The sequence below is a fragment of the Scardinius erythrophthalmus genome (genome assembly GCF_964197995.2).
Source record: "Scardinius erythrophthalmus genome assembly, chromosome: 5".
Taxonomy (NCBI): Eukaryota; Metazoa; Chordata; class Actinopteri; order Cypriniformes; family Leuciscidae; genus Scardinius; species Scardinius erythrophthalmus.
The window spans coordinates 41733646-41751579 of NC_138225.1; the positions used below are offsets into that span (position 1 = coordinate 41733646).

General features: G+C 36.6%; 1 protein-coding gene across 1 annotated transcript; it reads right to left on the bottom strand.

Annotated features, from left to right (window-relative positions):
• Window positions 1-1065: 1065 nt before the first annotated feature.
• On the bottom strand, window positions 1066-14122 carry LOC308690385 (uncharacterized protein; the record flags this gene model as incomplete). Its single annotated transcript, XM_081364786.1, has 4 exons — window positions 1066-2358; window positions 5961-6035; window positions 13717-13862; window positions 14006-14122. The coding sequence occupies 4 exons, from the start codon at window positions 14120-14122 to the stop codon at window positions 1785-1787; spliced, it is 912 nt and encodes a 303-aa protein (XP_081220912.1). The 3' UTR covers window positions 1066-1784.
• Between the last annotated feature and the right edge of the window lie 3812 nt (window positions 14123-17934).

Consider the following 17934-nt stretch of genomic DNA (forward strand, 5'->3'; position numbering starts at 1 on the left):
CGGTTAACAGGTGGATTTTCGAAGTGTGGATCCGTGCTCACTGGGTGCTTCTCAATATCCCTCCTCGTCTCCTCTCTCCTCCGTCCTCCATCCTATGACCCGGAAACCGATCGAGCTCAGCCATCTTGAAGGACATCTCAATTCTCTAATTGCACTGCGAGGAGTCGAGGATCGAGGAGTGAGGAGGCTTCCTGAGGAGTCATGAGCGAGGATACACAGGTGGATCCTATGCGGAAGAGTTTTATCGACTAAAACGTGACGCACGTATCAATTCTCCTCCCCCTTCACATCGCTCACAATCATTTTAATGTATACTTTACCTTTGCAGTTTAAATAAACCACACATCTCACATATTTCAACAGGGTATCTTGCTTTATTATTATTTATTATGAATTTCTTAAATAAACAAATTTCAACAACATGAGGGCAGATCGTCTGAGCGCTGCTGATGACGCGATGAAGTGACGCTCGAGTGATCAAGGATTCCAATGTATAAAAAAAAGTTACATTCGATTCCTCCGTCCTCGCGTCTTTTCCTTGCAGCCTTCCCTCGCATCCTACAGGGGGCGGAGCTGAGACGCGAGGAAAGGAAGCGAGGAAAGGAAACGAGGATGCACAAATAAGAAATGACTATAACAGCTAATATTGCCCACAACCCATTGCGCTTTGGAAGAGGATCCAGTTCAGAACAACAAACATGAGTAAAAAGTGTTCAGAAAACTACAAAACATCCCTGCAAACAAGCCAGCACTGGCCCTTTACAGGCCCACTTAGGGCTAGCCTAAGGGCCCCCAGCGGGCTGCCAGCGCAGGGCCCATGAGAATTTGCTCATTGGCAAAACGTTGGCCCCTTAGCGCTGGCCCCGCACGGGCAGCCCTCACTTAGCCCCCAGAAAGCCCTCACTAAGCCCACACAGGGCTCGCACTATTAATTTACAACAATAAATCCGTTTCACTATAAATACTTTTCAGCTACTATAACTTATTTTATACATCTGAAATGGATGCAGTCACCACATAACTACGGTAATGTCTGTATTGTCAAAAAATGTACAGTAGTCAAAGGGATTTCAAATCAATGTATTTATTAATTACAAAATATAAAACATTCAATTCAGGTTAATACAGGTTAATAAAGCTAATTCAACACTCTGAAAGGGACTAAAAAATCTCTATACAAATATAAAATAATTCAAAGAAACATAAAAAATACTGGTAACACTTTATAATAACGTTCAGTTGTAAGTCGTGTATAAGTGGTTAGTTAATGATGAACTAATCATTTACAAAACATTCATAAATGATTAGCAAGTGATATACTAACATTTTATGTATGTTTTGTAAATTCCATTACAAGTCATTTACAAGTGATTAGTAAATGATTAACTAATTATTTACAAAACATGAATATGCGTTCATAAATGATTAAAAAGTGATATGTTAATTATTGTATGTATGTTTTGTAGATTAAGTTATAAGTCATTTACATTTGATTAGTTAATGATTAACTAATCATTTACAAAACATGACTATGCGTTTCATAAATGTTTAATAAATTATGTGGTTTTTTTGTATGTATGTAGCAATTAGAGGGTGCAGAAAGTGTTGTAAATGCCTTGTATACACGTACAGATCATTTGTAACAGGTAAGTAAGTGTTTAACACAATGTGTAAATGCATAAATAAATCATTTACAACACTTTCTGCATCCCCTAATCTTAAGTGTACACTATTCATCACTTGTAAATGTGTTACACATCATTCATAGATTACCACTTTAAGACTCAATAAGGCATAAGATCAACAAATGGTGGAGGGGTGGCTCGCTGGTGGAGGGTGGCTCGCTGGTGGAGGGGTGGCTCGCTGGTGGAGGGGTGGCTCGCTGGTGGAGGGATGGCTCGCTGGTGGAGGGATGGCTCGCTAGTGGAGGGTGGCTCGCTGGTGGAGGTTGGCTCGCTGGTGGAGGTTGGCTCGCTGGTGGAGGTTGGCTCGCTGGTGGAGGGGTGGCTCGCTGGTGGAGGGTGGCTCGCTGGTGGCTCGCTGGTGGAGGGGTGGCTCGCTGGTGGAGGTTGGCTCGCTGGTGGAGGGGTGGCTCGCTGGTGGAGGGGTGGCTCGCTGGTGGAGGGGTGGCTCGCTGGTGGAGGGGTGGCTCGCTGGTGGAGGGGTGGCTCGCTGGTGGAGGGGTGGCTCGCTGGTGGAGGTTGGCTCGCTGGTGGAGGGGTGGCTCGCTGGTGGAGGGGTGGCTCGCTGGTGGAGGGGTGGCTCGCTGGTGGAGGTTGGCTCGCTGGTGGAGGGGTGGCTCGCTGGTGGAGGGGTGGCTCGCTGGTGGAGGGTGGCTCGCTGGTGGAGGGTGGCTCGCTGGAGGTGGGTGAAATCAAATTAAATCAACAGTGCTTTATTTTTTTTCAGCTACCTTAGGTGTATTTAACAGTAGCATTCAAGTACAAAATTAAATGAAACAAATATAACAATAAAACACTAGACTTCACTGTATAAATTATACATAGGCCTAGATTCTTAATAAAGCTACTGTGTTAAAGTTATTTTAGGGATAGTTAACTGTTACCCCAAAAAATCTGTTATCATTTACTCTCTCAAATTGTTTTAAACCCTAATGATTTTCTTCTGTTGAAAAAAGATATTTTGAAGAATGTGGGTAATCAGACAGTTGCTCGTCCACAGTGACTATGTTTTTTCTACATTGGAAGTCAATGGGGACCAGCAACTGTTTGGTTACCCACATTCTTCAAAATATCTTATTTTGTGTTCTGCACAATAAAGAAATTAATACAGGTTTAAAACAACATTACAGTGAGTAAATAATGACATTTGTGGGTGAACTATCCCTTTAAGGACAAGCGGCAGCATGTTTAATATTAGGATGCTGTCATTTTAAGACCTGTATGCTGCTCTGTATGCTGCATCCAGTTTTCTCTCAAATGTTTTCTGCTAAAATGGCGTTTTTCGGGGACTAATAGAGCTGGTAAGTCCCGCCCCCTCCGCTAACCCCGCTGGACCTCTAGGTTGAAAAATCGTCAATGCAAGTGTATGGGAGAAAATAATTATTTTCTGGTCCCGTTTGAATTGTGCCATGAATGTGAACATATGTTGTCTGTGAATTTTTTTATATAATCTTTCGTGTGAAGAATGCTACAATTTAGCGGGTAGAAGTTTGATACGGTTAGACTTAGTGTGAGAGCACTTTGTGGACTACTACTCTTCGCTGCTTTCGACGCGTTTGAAACGTCACCACCACTCGCACTCGGACACTAGCTCACGGATCCCGCTAAACATGGCTGTGTCTGTGGAAAAGGAGTTTCCCCACTGTGTATGGGGAACTGAGGTTACGATAGTAACCCAGTAGTTTTCTATGAAGGTAAAACAGTAGCAAAACTCGAGAGCATGTAAATGTGAATTTGAGAACTTGTACAATAAATATTCGTACTTGTACATGAACATTTACACTCACAGCTCCAATGTGAAAACCTGTAAAATAAAAATCTGAAGTTGAATGTTGAAATTTGCACTCACAAACCTGTATTCTGAATCTGAAGCTGCAGACAAGTAGACACAAATGTGTAAAATGCCATTCACAGAAATACAACGACAGACACAAACTTGTAATATATATTTTGCGTTTAATCTTACGTTCACATTCGCGGTACTTCCTCAATTAAGCACTTGCAGCTTCTCAAATCTGTCACTGCAATTTCAAATTTCGCGCCTTGACTTTTGCTACTCTTTTCGCGATTTATTAGGTGCAAAACTAATTTGTGCACTTGAAACTCAGAGGCGGTGAGAGGGAAAGGGGGGCGGGAGGAGGGGGGGTCAAAGGAGCCGTTTTATTGGTTGGCACCTAGCCAATGAAATGGGAGTTCGATGATGTCACGAAACCCGCGTGCACTGAAACACTAACATGGCTTAATGCATTAGACTGATATTAAAATAAATAAACGAAATTATCAAACTCAGTAGACACAATGCTAATGCATACTACAGAAAAGCAGATGAGCACAGAATATGACGTAAAACATATGACGTATGCCATATATATATATATGCCCTATATATGTATACCAGACTGTAAAAGACACACACACACACACACACACACGTACGTATATATATATATATATATATATATATATATATATATATATATATATATATATATATATATATATATATATATATAATTTATTTATGTTTTGTTTGTTTTTGTGTGTCCAACAGTTAGGCTAGGGTGAATATTTAAAACATTTACATTTTTCCAAAGCGACTTACATTGCATATTAAGGTATACATTTTACATTCTTATCAGATAATTTAGGTGCATTTTCATATTGCAATGGAATTGGCACATATATATATATATATATATATATATATATATATATATATATATATATATATATATATATGAAGAGTTCAGATGCAAAAGCCTCTAAATGCCATTTGAAATTTTCTTATAGAATGATCATTTTTATCAAGCTCGTATATTTAAGTTCAGTAATTTCACTTAAATGATAATTAATAGGTAATCTTCACTGCCATTTAAGTGAAATTATTGAATTTAAATATACGAGCATCTGAACTCTTTATATATATATATATATATATATATGTAAGCAAATGTGTGTTCAGTGCAAATAAACTTGCTGCCTAGTGTTTTATTAATAAAGTAACAAATTATGTGTTTTTTTAATGTTTTTAATTTTTATTTTATAACTGTTGGTCCATTAAGCCCCATTAAGCGTTTTCTTGGGTTTCGAGGAAAACGTACAATTAAATGCGTTGCGTTCATATTCTGTGCTCAATTTTTTTCTGTATAGGCTATATGGTGTTTCCTGTTTGGTCTTTTAATACCACTGTCTCAATTAAACGCGTTGCGTTCATATTCTGTAAAACTATTCCAGTAAAACTAATGATATTTCATAAAAATATTTTCCAAGCGTTTTAAAAAATAGCTGATACATATGCATACAAATGTTTGCATTGTGGCTGGCGTTGTTCATTGGTGAGGCATCGACCAATAAAATGACTTCATTCCGCCCCCAGCCCCGCCCCCGACTCTGCTCTCTCAAGTCTGCATTTACAAGTGCACGAGTGAGTTTTGCTACAGGAATATCGCAAAAAGAGTAGCAAAAGTCAAAGCGCTAGGATTTGAAGCTGTACTGCCAGATATGAGAGGTTGTGAGTGCCGACTTGTGGTTGTACAACGAAACTGAACTAAAGCACAAAAATAAATGTGTAGTACACAATTGTGCCTGTCATTTTGTTTATGTAAATGACACTTTACACATTTGTAACTATTAATCTGCAACTTCGAATTCAAAACACAGGTGTTCTGAGTATTGTCTGTGTGTGCAAATCGATAGATGCAGCTTTTCACATCAGAGCTGCAAGTATAAATTTCAACTTACAAATACAAATATTAATTTTACAAGTTCTCACATTCAAATTAGCAAGCTCTCGAGTTTTGCTACTGTTTTACCTTCATAGTTTTCTCTCAAACGTTTACTTTCACTATACATATCCCATAACCAACTGAATGCACTGTAGCACGATACTACCATCTTCAAAAGCAGATCGTGGAGCCATTTAATCGTCCACGTTCAAAATTCGTGTGCTCAGAGCAGCCGTTAGACGAACGTAGTTATAACTAACGAACTTTTTTTCCTTAGACTTTAGCAGTTTACTGTGACAATCTGACGTGGTAACATACAGAATATTGTAAACGGGGTGAAAAGGACAATATTTAGCCTATATAAGCTAACTAACGTTAGTTTATTGACAACCTAACGTTAGCTCGTTGTCGTTCGACAAAAACATAACTTATGGTCTGAATTAACGTAAAAAAAAAACAATAGGTAACGTTACTGAAATACAATAAACACACACACTGACTATGGCAAATATTTACTGTTAAAGATAATACTCAATTTACAATTAAAACTCACCTCAGAGTCAGGAGCTTTCCACTGTGAAGGCAGAAACAACCGTTAGGAAGGCGGAAAGTGACGACTGCAGCCTGCCTGTAGCGCGATGACGTTGATTAATCAAAAAGTTGATGTTCGACGCATGCGCGGAATTGGATACTTTTAACACGCATGTATTAATCTTTTATTTAATGTAATTTAAAGTGTAATGCCGAGTTAAGGATAGAAAAATTGATACTTAAATAGATATTTCATTAGATAAATTATATTAATTATTATTAATTATTAAATGCAGGAAGGTTTCTTCAAGCATCTTGTTCACAGTTTTTTTCAGTTTCTTCATGTTATCAGACTCGATGATGGTGAGATCAGATCATACCGGCTGTTGTCAGATTCGTGGTGCATACACAAATCTCACTGGATTATTACAATTAATGGCAAAAAGAATGTTTGGAAAAGAAATAACCGACTTAAACCTTTTTTTTTTTAGTTAATGTAAACATAAATGTATATATTCAATGCTATATATATATATATATATGCATTGAATGCTACAAATAATTCTTATAAGTTAATAACAAAAGATAGCCTATAAATTACATGAAAAATAGCACTCCAAAGAGCGCTCAATCTCTATCTCGGCAGACATTTTCCTTCTAAATATTTAAAAAATGAGTGTATAGCCTAAAGTTAAACTTATGATCTCCAATGTTGTTTTGAGTGTTGTAGACAATGGTGTGAAAAGCAACTATAATGAATAAACATTTATTTGACTTGACTGAGGTGTTATTAGTCATGTGAACTAGTCTTTTCTTTCAATTTAATGTCATTTTTATTGTTGAAAATGTTTAGCTATATTAGAATGATATAAATGGCATTAGGCCTATACGTCTATGGGAAATTGTATAAAAACAGACAAAAAGAAGAGAAAAGTTTAATTTAAACTTTAAAATTAAAATTTTATTTAAACTCAACGAACTCTGCCAGAGTGATGGATATCATAATAACTAGTAATAACTTTTTACCTTCTCAAATAAATTAAAAGCCTATTGTTTTATTCCTGATATGCAGGATTCAAAATGAAAGTAGGTTGGTAGATTTTTTTTTTTTAAATTACGAGGCAGCCAGATTTTTACCACCAATTGCATGGTACACTGTTAATTTTGGATTACATTACAAACATCATATCCAGTAAAAGTAATAGGCTTTTTAAAGTAAGATTTGTTCTTAGAGTTTTTAAGGGATCATGTGTTGTCTTGTAGACACAATCCAATGCAAATAATGGATTTTTTTTCTTCCTGCTGAGCAGAGTTATAAATGGAAGGTCTTATTGAATTTCACATTCAATTTTAAAAAGCAGCCAAAACGTAATGAAAGTGGGCTACCTAAACAAAACCTGCATGGGCCCAAAGGTACAAAAGCTGCTCTGGGCCCGAACGGGCTGGCCCACAATGGGCCACCATGGGCTTAATGTGGGCAGCCCGCTAGTGTGGGCTGCTCACAGTTAGCCCGCGGTGAGCCCAAAGCTGTGGGCCTCGCCTGGGCAAGCCCACACTGGGCCTGTTTAGGTTTGGTGTGGGCTGGCCCTAGCCCACTGTGCCCGCAAAAAGCCAGCATGGGCCCCGCAGGGGCATGTTTGCAGGGATGGTGGATGAGCGCAACCAGCGGACTAATGGTGCCTTCACGTGCTATATGGTAATTATGGTAAACACCAAAAGCCGACGTGGAAAATGCACATGAACACCCCCTCATGTGGTATTTTCCACTGGGCAGCTCATAGAATATTTTGAGGCACGAGTTGCCGAGATGAGAAAACCTTTGACCTTTTCAAAATGGCGGAGAGCAACGCAAGAGTCGTGAATACTGTTAGCGGATAGTTTTTGTAGCCTACACAATGTTGTGTCATTAACGATTGTAATATAATGTGTTAACACTCAATTTTCAACTTCACCGCAATTTCCTTGGTTCATACTATCATTTTGTCATGTTTTATTTATTTTTAATTATTAATTATGTTTTAATCATCAGAAAGCACCACATTTACGTTTTTTTTTTTTTTTTTGTAAAGATAAAAGAAGATACTGACACAGACCTTGCGGGTATACTACATTACGACAACAAAAGCACTTGAACACAACACACTGGTAAATACCAGTTCACAAGTGGAAAATATCATCTTTTCCATAGCACGTGAAGGCAACAGTATAGAAAGGTTTAAATAAAGGGTTCTCTTACGAGAGTACTCTCGTGTTGCGTAAGTTTAGCTTACGCTACGGGAAAACTCCTTTTCTCGAGAATACTGAAGCAAAAATTATCCTTTTAATTTTTAGAATGTAAAACGCATTTGCTGCAGCAGGCAGACATAGGCTAGACAGCTCGCGCGCCTATTGGCTGCTCTGCGGCAACTGCTGCAACCTATCAGTGCGTCTTGGCATGACTCCAACGCCAATGGGAAGCCTTCCCGCGCTGACGTCATAGCCCGGCAGAACAGGGTGTGGCTTCGCCTATAAAACCCCAATGCACGGGTTGCACAGGTGATTTTCGTCTCCTTCAGCGAAAGACTTCGCTGGATCCAGAGAGAAGCAACGCAGTCGTTCAGCATATCAGCGGGACAAGCTCGAGTCAAGGACCCGGCTGGATATTCGCCACCTTCGCTCGCCGTACCTGCTGCGCTCCCGGCGCTCATATCCTTTTCAATCTCTCCGTTTCTCTTTCAGAGCAGCCAATAGGCGCGCGAGCTGTCTCACCTATGTCTGCCTGCTGCAGCAAATGCGTTTTACATTCTAAAAATTAAAAGGATAATTTTTGCTTCAGTATTTTCGAGAAAAGGAGTTTTCCCGTAGCGTAAGCTAAACTTACGCAACACTCGTTCCCTCTCTAGAGAGAACCGAGGATACGTTAGTAACCGAGTGTCGATTTTAGCAGGCGGGTGGTTCTTCAACTACGGGCACTTTTGGCCTTGTGAACTTGATGTAAAAAAAATTGTTCAAATCAAAATGGTCACAGTCTAACAGTTAAATATAACTAGTCTAGTTTAATGATCCATAAGAGAACGCACTTACATTATAAGACAAATTGGTGTTTTTTGACATATTTTCCGATCCGCACTGAACAAATGTCATTTCCATCACATGCAAATATTTGATTATTATTTAAAATTCTTATGATATCCATAATTTCTTAACAGTGTAAAACCACTTCCACACATAGTTTTACCAATTTATACCTATATTGCAATTACCATAGATTTGTGGATTAAGTAAATTAATTGTCATGAGGCCCAAACACAAAGCTTACATCCACCACAACCTGAAATATAATATTGCATTGGTTAGATACATTTCAGAAAAATAACTACTTGTGTTATTACATTAAGTGGAACATTATCCCATAAAATATGCAGAATTTTTTAATGAGTGATTAGAATTTTGTACATATTTTTAAAAAAGTTATGAGGTGGTGGAAATGACTGGGTGTTGTGGAAATGACAATGAATGGACGTCCATGTAGAAAAACAGAAAACATTTAGTTGAAACCCATTTAACAAATCATTAGTCATTAGTCTGTTTGGTTCCATAACCAGATGAACAGTTACAGTCTTACTGTAAACAACTTTAAGCACAAATAGTGAGACCTTTATCCAGATGACCTCCGCAGCATCTTAAAAATAGATGAAAAGGCATTTAAACAAATATATATTTGAATAAATACATTAGTGTTGTACATTTCAATAAATAAAATATTCATATGTAGCCACTCAATCTAAGAATTCCACCTTGTAAGCATAAATGTCATTTCCACCACACCTTTGTCATTTCCACCCAAGAAGGTAATGTGGTGGAAATGACTGTGGTGGAAATGATAATCCTACAGTATTTTGTAAAAAAATCCAAGCTAGTATTACATATTAGCTATGAATTGGTAGTTAGCATTGCATGCATGCAAAATACATCTATTTGTGTTAAAAAATCTATTTATTTACAAACTCATTTATTGTTACGCCATGTTTGGAAATGACATACAATAAAAATATTTTCATTTTAAGCAACATTTACCTTGAGTTTTCTTATCCAAGTTGCTGAAGAAATTTAAAATCTCCTCCATGTCAGACATGTGCTGTGATGTCATTGTTCATCTCCATAGAAACTACCCAAACAATCTTTCAAAAAAACTTTTTAAAGGGACATTACAGCGTTGTGGTGGAAATGACGGCAATACTGTGGGACAACTACATTTTGTATATAAAATCACATTAATAGTTGTCTGACCTTAAATACCTCAATTATGTTTTGATTCTTTTACTGAAACTTTATTCAGTCATAATTAAAAAAAAAAAGATAAATAATTTTTTTACACTTCTTTCTCATTATTGAAGATCAAAAGTCTGGGTGTGGGACAAGCACAAAACAGCAATATTTGCATGTATAATGATGTTTAAAAAGGTGAAAAAATCATCGTAGACTACCGGTAAAAAGTTCCTAAAGTACTTTCATTGTAAATTTAACTATGAAAGTGTTAATTTTTCAAAATTAAATGTTTTTTATAAAATATGATCAAAGGACATGAAAGTGCCCGTAGTCTAAGAATTGCCCAGGCCCGTCACCAAGTGGAGGCAATGGGGTGCAGTGACACCCCAAATGACACAAGGCGATGGGCAAGGCTTAGGCCTACCCCTGTTCACGGACTTCTAGTGTCAAATTTTCTCATTCAATTGCCTGATGCTGCTACTATGTAAGCTTGTTTCCACAGTGAATAAAAACAGGTAATTTTTCTCAGAATTGCTGATTGCAATATAAACTCATATTGCAAGTTATAAAGTCAGAGTTGCGTAATATAGGCTTCAATCACAATTGCATGTTATAAAGTCAGAATTGTGAGATAAACTCACAATTGTGAGAAAATGTCAGATAAAAAGTCGCAATTATCTTTTATTTTTTTTATTTCGTGGCGGAAACAAGCTTGTTTCGGATTGCTTTTAGACAGAAAAAGCAGTCCATAAATACTGGTCTATGATCAGTTTTCTCCGTGATAAAAGAATATTGGCGAAACTCCGGTGTTTTGAGTGGTGAGTGGATTCTGAGTTTTACACACACGCAAATCCTCTTGTTATAATAAGGGTCTTTCCAGAATTGGAGAACAATTTAGGCATCCATCATTTTGGCCCTTTATTTTACTATTTTTTATTAGTAAAAAATAAAATATTTTGCTAGTATGTATTTCATAAAAACGGGCAATATACCATAAAATAATTTGATTCGTCCTGCTCAGGTATCAAAGGCACACTTTTTATAATACTTTTTTTTTTTTTTGCTAACCTGAAAAAGGTATATTTATTGATTTTTTTAAATATAATTTCCTGCCATTAAGTAAAGAAAGTCACAATCACTCTATATAACTATTTAATTTCAGATATCACTTGATTTAAATTCATTTCAGTAACTTTTGAGTTCCATCTTTGCCAAGTTTTAAACTGTGACATGTTTAATTTGACTGATTTCAGTATATATTTTCAAGTATTTGCTCAAATGCATAATGCATATATTCCTTCAAACTACGGTAAGGACAATAGCTCAAGCCTCTGTGAGCTAAAAAAGTAATTTATGATTATTTTAATAAAAATGATATGGTAACAGGGTTGAAATTTAAGTAACAGGGTTGCGAAAAGTTACAGGGGTTGGATAGATAATTTACTTTTGATTAAAGATCAGGTCAATAATGTGACAAATCCTCAGGAACACAGGAACATTGTTGTTTAATATTTAGATTTATATTTATATTTAATATTTAGATTTAAGATTTAGATTTAATATTTAGATTTAAGATTTACATTTAATATTTGGATTTAATATTTAGATTTTATTTTATTTTTTTAAACATATTGTTGACAATTGCAAAGAACATGTTGTTTTACACAAATTGTCTTAAATGTGAGAAAAAATAGCGAAATGTGACGAAAGTGAGCTAAATAATTAAAATATATCAGCTATAAAATTGTATCTGAAATTTTACATCTGGCACCCCATAGTAATACATTAATAACACAAAATGTATGCTAAATTATAATCAAAATTATATTAATTATTTAGCTGAACTATTGATAATAGATTGTCCCTTATGAGTGGATCGAAGGAGATGAATTCTCATGAATAGAAGCTAGCTGTTAAGGACAAATCATCTTTAGGACAAACTTACTTATGTAAAAAAAAGAAGAAAACCTTTAAATTAATCTTATACTTATAAAATAAGTCTTATTCTGATAATAAGTGTAACAGGGTTGCATTGGTTAGAGTGACACATTCAATCAAGGCTAAAAGTTGTATAATAATATTAAAAATCGAAAAGAGAACATACCTTTGTTCTACCCATTCTGGCAGCAAACTGATAAGTGATGTCATTTCCTGTGAATCATGTCACTCACTGTTTTTTTTTTCTTCTTCTGCCAGTCTAAAGATGTTTCGTTAACAGGGTTGCACGTATGTTGTGGGACATAACTTTATTGCAACATTTCTATTATTTGAAATATTTCTATCATTTAAAAAAATGTTTTAACAATTAAAAGAGGCATATATAAACAAAATCATACAAAAAAAGGGATATTTAAAATGTATTTTAACAGTTGTATTTAACATTCAATTTGGTAATCTAGAAGGTAGGACAAGAGAAAAATGGCACTTAAGTGGAAACTAGAGGCTATTTTTTTAAAAAAGATCTTCAAGTCTATTTATATTTAGTCTCAGGACAAGTGTTTTTTACACAGTGACTGCATTTTTTGTATATTGTACATAGATTATTAGAAATTTCATAGGTGGGACATGAAATTTCCTCCAATTCTGGAATGACCCATAAGCAGTTATGTAAATAGGGCATTCATTGTGCATCAGCTTCACTGAATATAATGGAACTTTGTGAGATCTATTTAATGATAATAAAATGAGCGCTCTTTGCGAGCTTTCTGCCATGCCAAATCCTGCACATAGTAGGCTAAATGTTTTTAAATGGGAAGCACATATCCTTATAGTTCACCTTCCGCCTATGGTCAGAAAATTAATATTTTGTGTTTTGATGTTGTTTTAATATGTAACTTGGGCGAATGTCTGTTTCTTAGATCATAAAAAAAGTGTGCCGCCCCCATGAAAATGACTCCCCTCAAACTGCCAGCCTCAAACTGAGCTTGACGACATAGATGTGACATGAGCAACCTGTCTTCTAGTTGCTGTGCCAAGGGAAATCTGAATCATTCCCTTCCGAATCTTGCAGAGATGGAGAGCTGTCCATGAGCTAGGAGCAGGAGCTACTTTTGGTAAGTATTCTGATTAATTATTTTGTCATTTTGCCTCCACATCCCCCCGATTGCCTGCAAGCTTCTCCTCCTGTCTATACGGTAATTTCTCTACTGTGCTACAGAGAGTCGCGTGGTTATGACGCAATTGTTAGCCAATTTTTACAAAAACGGCTTCTACGGGGCCATAACGTAAGATACAAGGTAATGGAGCCTTTTATACATTGTCTTGTTTCTTTAGAAATAAACAATGGACAAATCGAGTCTTTAAACACCTCAGATGTAAAGTTTTTTTTCGCTGTCAAAGTGATGCCAAAATGAATGGGAGTCAATGGATTGCTAACAGCAGGTGATGGTTTGTTAGCCAATGGATGCCCCCATAGAAGGTATGCTTTCCGGATGCTGGATTACCCTTTTGAACAGGGTGCGTGTAACTGAAGGCGGGCATACATGGTGCGATTTTTGCTGTTTTATGAGCTCGCAGATAATTTTTTTCACCTGGGAGAAATCGAGTGGAAATCGGTGATGCTCGCATGGTTGCGGATTGTGGCTTGCAGCGTGTGAGAGGAATTACGAGCCGAGCACGTTATGAGCACCTCCCTATAATTGGTCGGCCCGATTTTCACCAGCGTATAGGCTGTCCCCTATTGCCAAATCATACACAACCACTTCAAAGGCTAGATCGATGGGGCTATACTCAGTGGCAGCAACCATTCAGGCGTGTGCATACAGTCACACACACACACACACACACACACACACACACACACCCCAGTCAGCAAATTACCTTTGGCACAGATGTGGGCCAGATAAACAGCTGAGCTGTGGCCCAGATTAGTTTGTGTTTGCCGGCCCAGATATGGCCCACATCTCCTTTGCCAGAACTGAACCAAAGGACTGCCATAACTCCACCAAGCATGAGCCAAATACTACAAATTCATGTGGCCCATGTGTGGGCCTGGTATGCAACTTTAGTATGGTTGAGTTCTGTTAAAATCTAACGGCCCTTATGTGGCCCACATGCAGCTGACAGTATTTAAAATCTTAACTCACAGGTAAATTAAACACTCAACAACAAATGTACTCAAAACTATTTATTTTGACAAGCATTTAAATAATTACAGCTAAAGTGTTGTACTTAATTACAGCAGTATTCAGTTGAAAACATTTCATAAAAATAAATATAATTACAGCAAGAGTTGAATAATAACAGTAGTATTCAGTTGAAAACATTTATCAAAATAAATATAATTACAGCAACAGAGTTGAATTTAATAATTACAGTAGTATTCAGTTGAAAACATTTAAGAAAACATAATTACAGCTACTCAGTTGTACTTATTTTAAGTAGAATTCAGTTGAAAACATTCAAGAATACAAATTAATAATATAAATAGCATTCAAAGCTAATTTTTTACACCAAAGTTCAAAACACTCGATCAAAGCTTGTATTAATGTTATGTTTAATTAGTCCAATGAGAGTAATACAAATAAATCACAGTTGGTAAAGAGAACTTTAAAGAGAAATTGAGAAAGTTAAAGCAAACTTGAAAGGTAAAGAGTTGAGAAGTGTGTTGATGTGCAGAGAAGTCTCCAATGAGGGTCGGCAATGTGTTGACCTTTTCCAGTAAGGGGATTCTGCCTGACTGCACCTGCAATAAAGAAGAATTTAAATAATGTTAGCAGCAATACAACCTGGAAGCTAGAGCTGCAGGATACTGAAAAAAATCATTAATATCCTTTAATATTTTAATTGCAATTATTAACAAATTAAACACCTCTGAATTAACAGTGTATGAAAGTTTTTTTTCCAGTAAATTTTCAAAAGGAATTGCAAATTATATTTTTCAATATGTGGGCCAGAATTATACCGTAATTCCTTATGACAAATTATTTCGATTTTTAGAATACTTTTGCACCAACAACCGGTTAAAATTTACAGCACTGCATGTATTCTGCTTCTTTAAAAAAAAAAAAAGACATGCACACTCTAATGTAAAAACACACCAACACAGATAGCATTAATGTCATGTTTTAGTCCAAAGACAGAGTCTACAAAAATAAGTGTTTTTACTAACACAAAATAAACTCAAGATAATCTGCAATGATGCGAGACAATTTGGAAGCAGAAACACACAAACAATAATGGGCCAAGTACTGAATGCAAGGAGGAACATAAAGGGTTAGTTCGCCCAAAAATGAAAATTCTATCTGTAATTACCCTCAAGTTTTTCCAACTTTTGGGTTGTAAGTCAGAGCGTAGACTCACTATTGGCCGACGCTGGTCATGTGTGGGGGATGCTGGCCAGTCGTGAGCCTACGTTCTGACGTACAACACAGAAGCGCTGTGCTGTTACACTACGTTGAATAAAGTCTTTATTTTAGCTTGTTTTGCGCACAAAAAGTATTTTCGACACTTGATAAACTTAAGGTTCAGTTCTTGGACTATTTTAACAATGTCTTTACTAACTTTCTGGGCTGGCAAGTTTCAATAACAGAGAAGGCCTATGGAGGAGTGAGACAGCTCTCAGATTTCATCATAAATATCTTAATTTGTGTTCCGAAGATGAACGAAGGTCTTACGGGGGTGGAACAACATGGGTGAGTAATTACTGACAGAATTTTCATTTTTGGGTAAACTAACCTTTTAAATACACAGTGATAATGAACTAAATACAGATAGTTGTAGGCATGCGCTGGTATGAGACTTTGACAGAATGATAATCTTATATTGTGATTACAGCTTTAAAATGTATGATTGAAACAATATGATTCGCAATATATAAAAAATAACTTTCTTTAAAAAACAAAACATAAAACTTCTAAATAAAAAAAGCAGTCACTTAAGTGAGCCACGGATGTGATCAGGTAATGACAAAAAAAGTTGTTTGGTTCGATACTGAGATAACAGAAATAAAAATACAATGTTCTGTAAAGCGGTTTTGAAAAGTTGTGTATTGTGCAAAGTGCAATACAAATAAAAGTGACTTCTAAAAAAGGTCTCACCAATGACAATTTCCTTTACGACCAGGCGTTGGACACCAATCTTCCCATTGACTTCTCTCCAATTCATAACGTGCCACAGCAGTTGTAAAAGTGCCTTTCAGCACTCTCCACACGGTGTTATCCAGGTCAAAGCCACCAACCAAACCCAGATAGGTAATCTGATAGGAAAAAAAAACATTCTGTAAGTGGTTGAAATATGCATTTAAATAGACCACCCTAAAATGAAAGTGCTTTTATATTCAAAAATGAACTATAAACTATTATTTACTCCATCTGAAACCATATTTTCTAGGTTTTTAATATGGAAATTATTGTCATTGCCCCACCCATACCACACATTAGGGCTGGGTGGTATGACAGTATACCATAGCATGGTATATAAACTATATTGTGAGAAATTAGAGTAATTATAAAAATGTCCTGCCTCCTCCAAGCTTTATAATGGCAGTGAATGGCTGCTCAATTAATTGATAGTTAACAGAAATACAGCAATTCATTGTTTGTTCATGTTAGTTCACAGTGCACACTAAAGTTAACAAGTACAATTTTTTATATTGAATGTGTTAGTAAATGTTGAAATTAACATTAACACATATTAATATATGCAGTAGAAGTGCAGTTCATTATTAGTTCATGTTAATGTTCAGGTATTGTATCGAAAGTCATAATTTTGGTATTGTGACTTGACACTAATAGCCTAACGTTAACATTACAACCTTTAATTTAAAGAGGGAAAGGTCATGAGAAAAAGTCTTGGTTGAATATCATTCAGAGTTAAATAAAGATACATACAATAATGCACACGTATTAATGTGTTTATTCTTGGCATTTTTATATTATTATGATTAGTTGAATGATTGTGAACACAAATTAGGATTTAGGTTTTCTGACAAACACCAACACCGACATTGGACCGCGTCGCCTTAATTCACAAATAGGCTACTACACAATGACAAACTATACTATTTTATTGTGTACGACAGTGAGCTGTTGATTTATAAACAAAAACATCTTAATTTAAAACGGCAAACCAGCGAACTGCTATAGCCTAAGTTAACGGTTAAGTTACATTAAACTTTATTGTAAATTATAGCAGTAAACTAAGGAAAATATTAGCTAGTGTAACCCCTCTCACCCGGGTCCTTCACACCCCGCTCCGTGCGGGTCTCGAACCCGGGTCTCCGGCATGAGAGTCAGACGCTCTAACAAGGAGGCTAAAGACTGCAGCCTCTAGCGTCTGTCGCTAGAGCTCCTTATGAGATCAGAGGAGTGAGGTTTACTCGCACAGCAACTACTAGCTGGCCTCTGTTACACTAGTTCAACCCCTTCCTCGATGGAACGAATAACTAAATGCATAATAACATGCAATATTGACACATAATGCTGCATATTTCATTTATATGACTTTAAAATGCCAAAACATCACTTACCTGAATGTACACAGTCGTGAGGAAAGCAGAGTAAAAGGCGTCAGCTGGCCAGCGTCGCAGTCAAACTCGCGCCGTAGTCTCACTCCACCAATAGGAGGGAAGATGCAAAGCAACCTGAGGTGTGGAACGGCGGATGTTTGCCGCACTTGATTTCAGGATTCCTGTGTTTTTCCACGTATAAGCCAAATGTTTACCACAAGTCGGTGTTTCTCACTGTGTGCCATAGCTCAACCACATATGGTCCTCATGTGTTCGTTGTTATCTGGGCCATATACCTCAA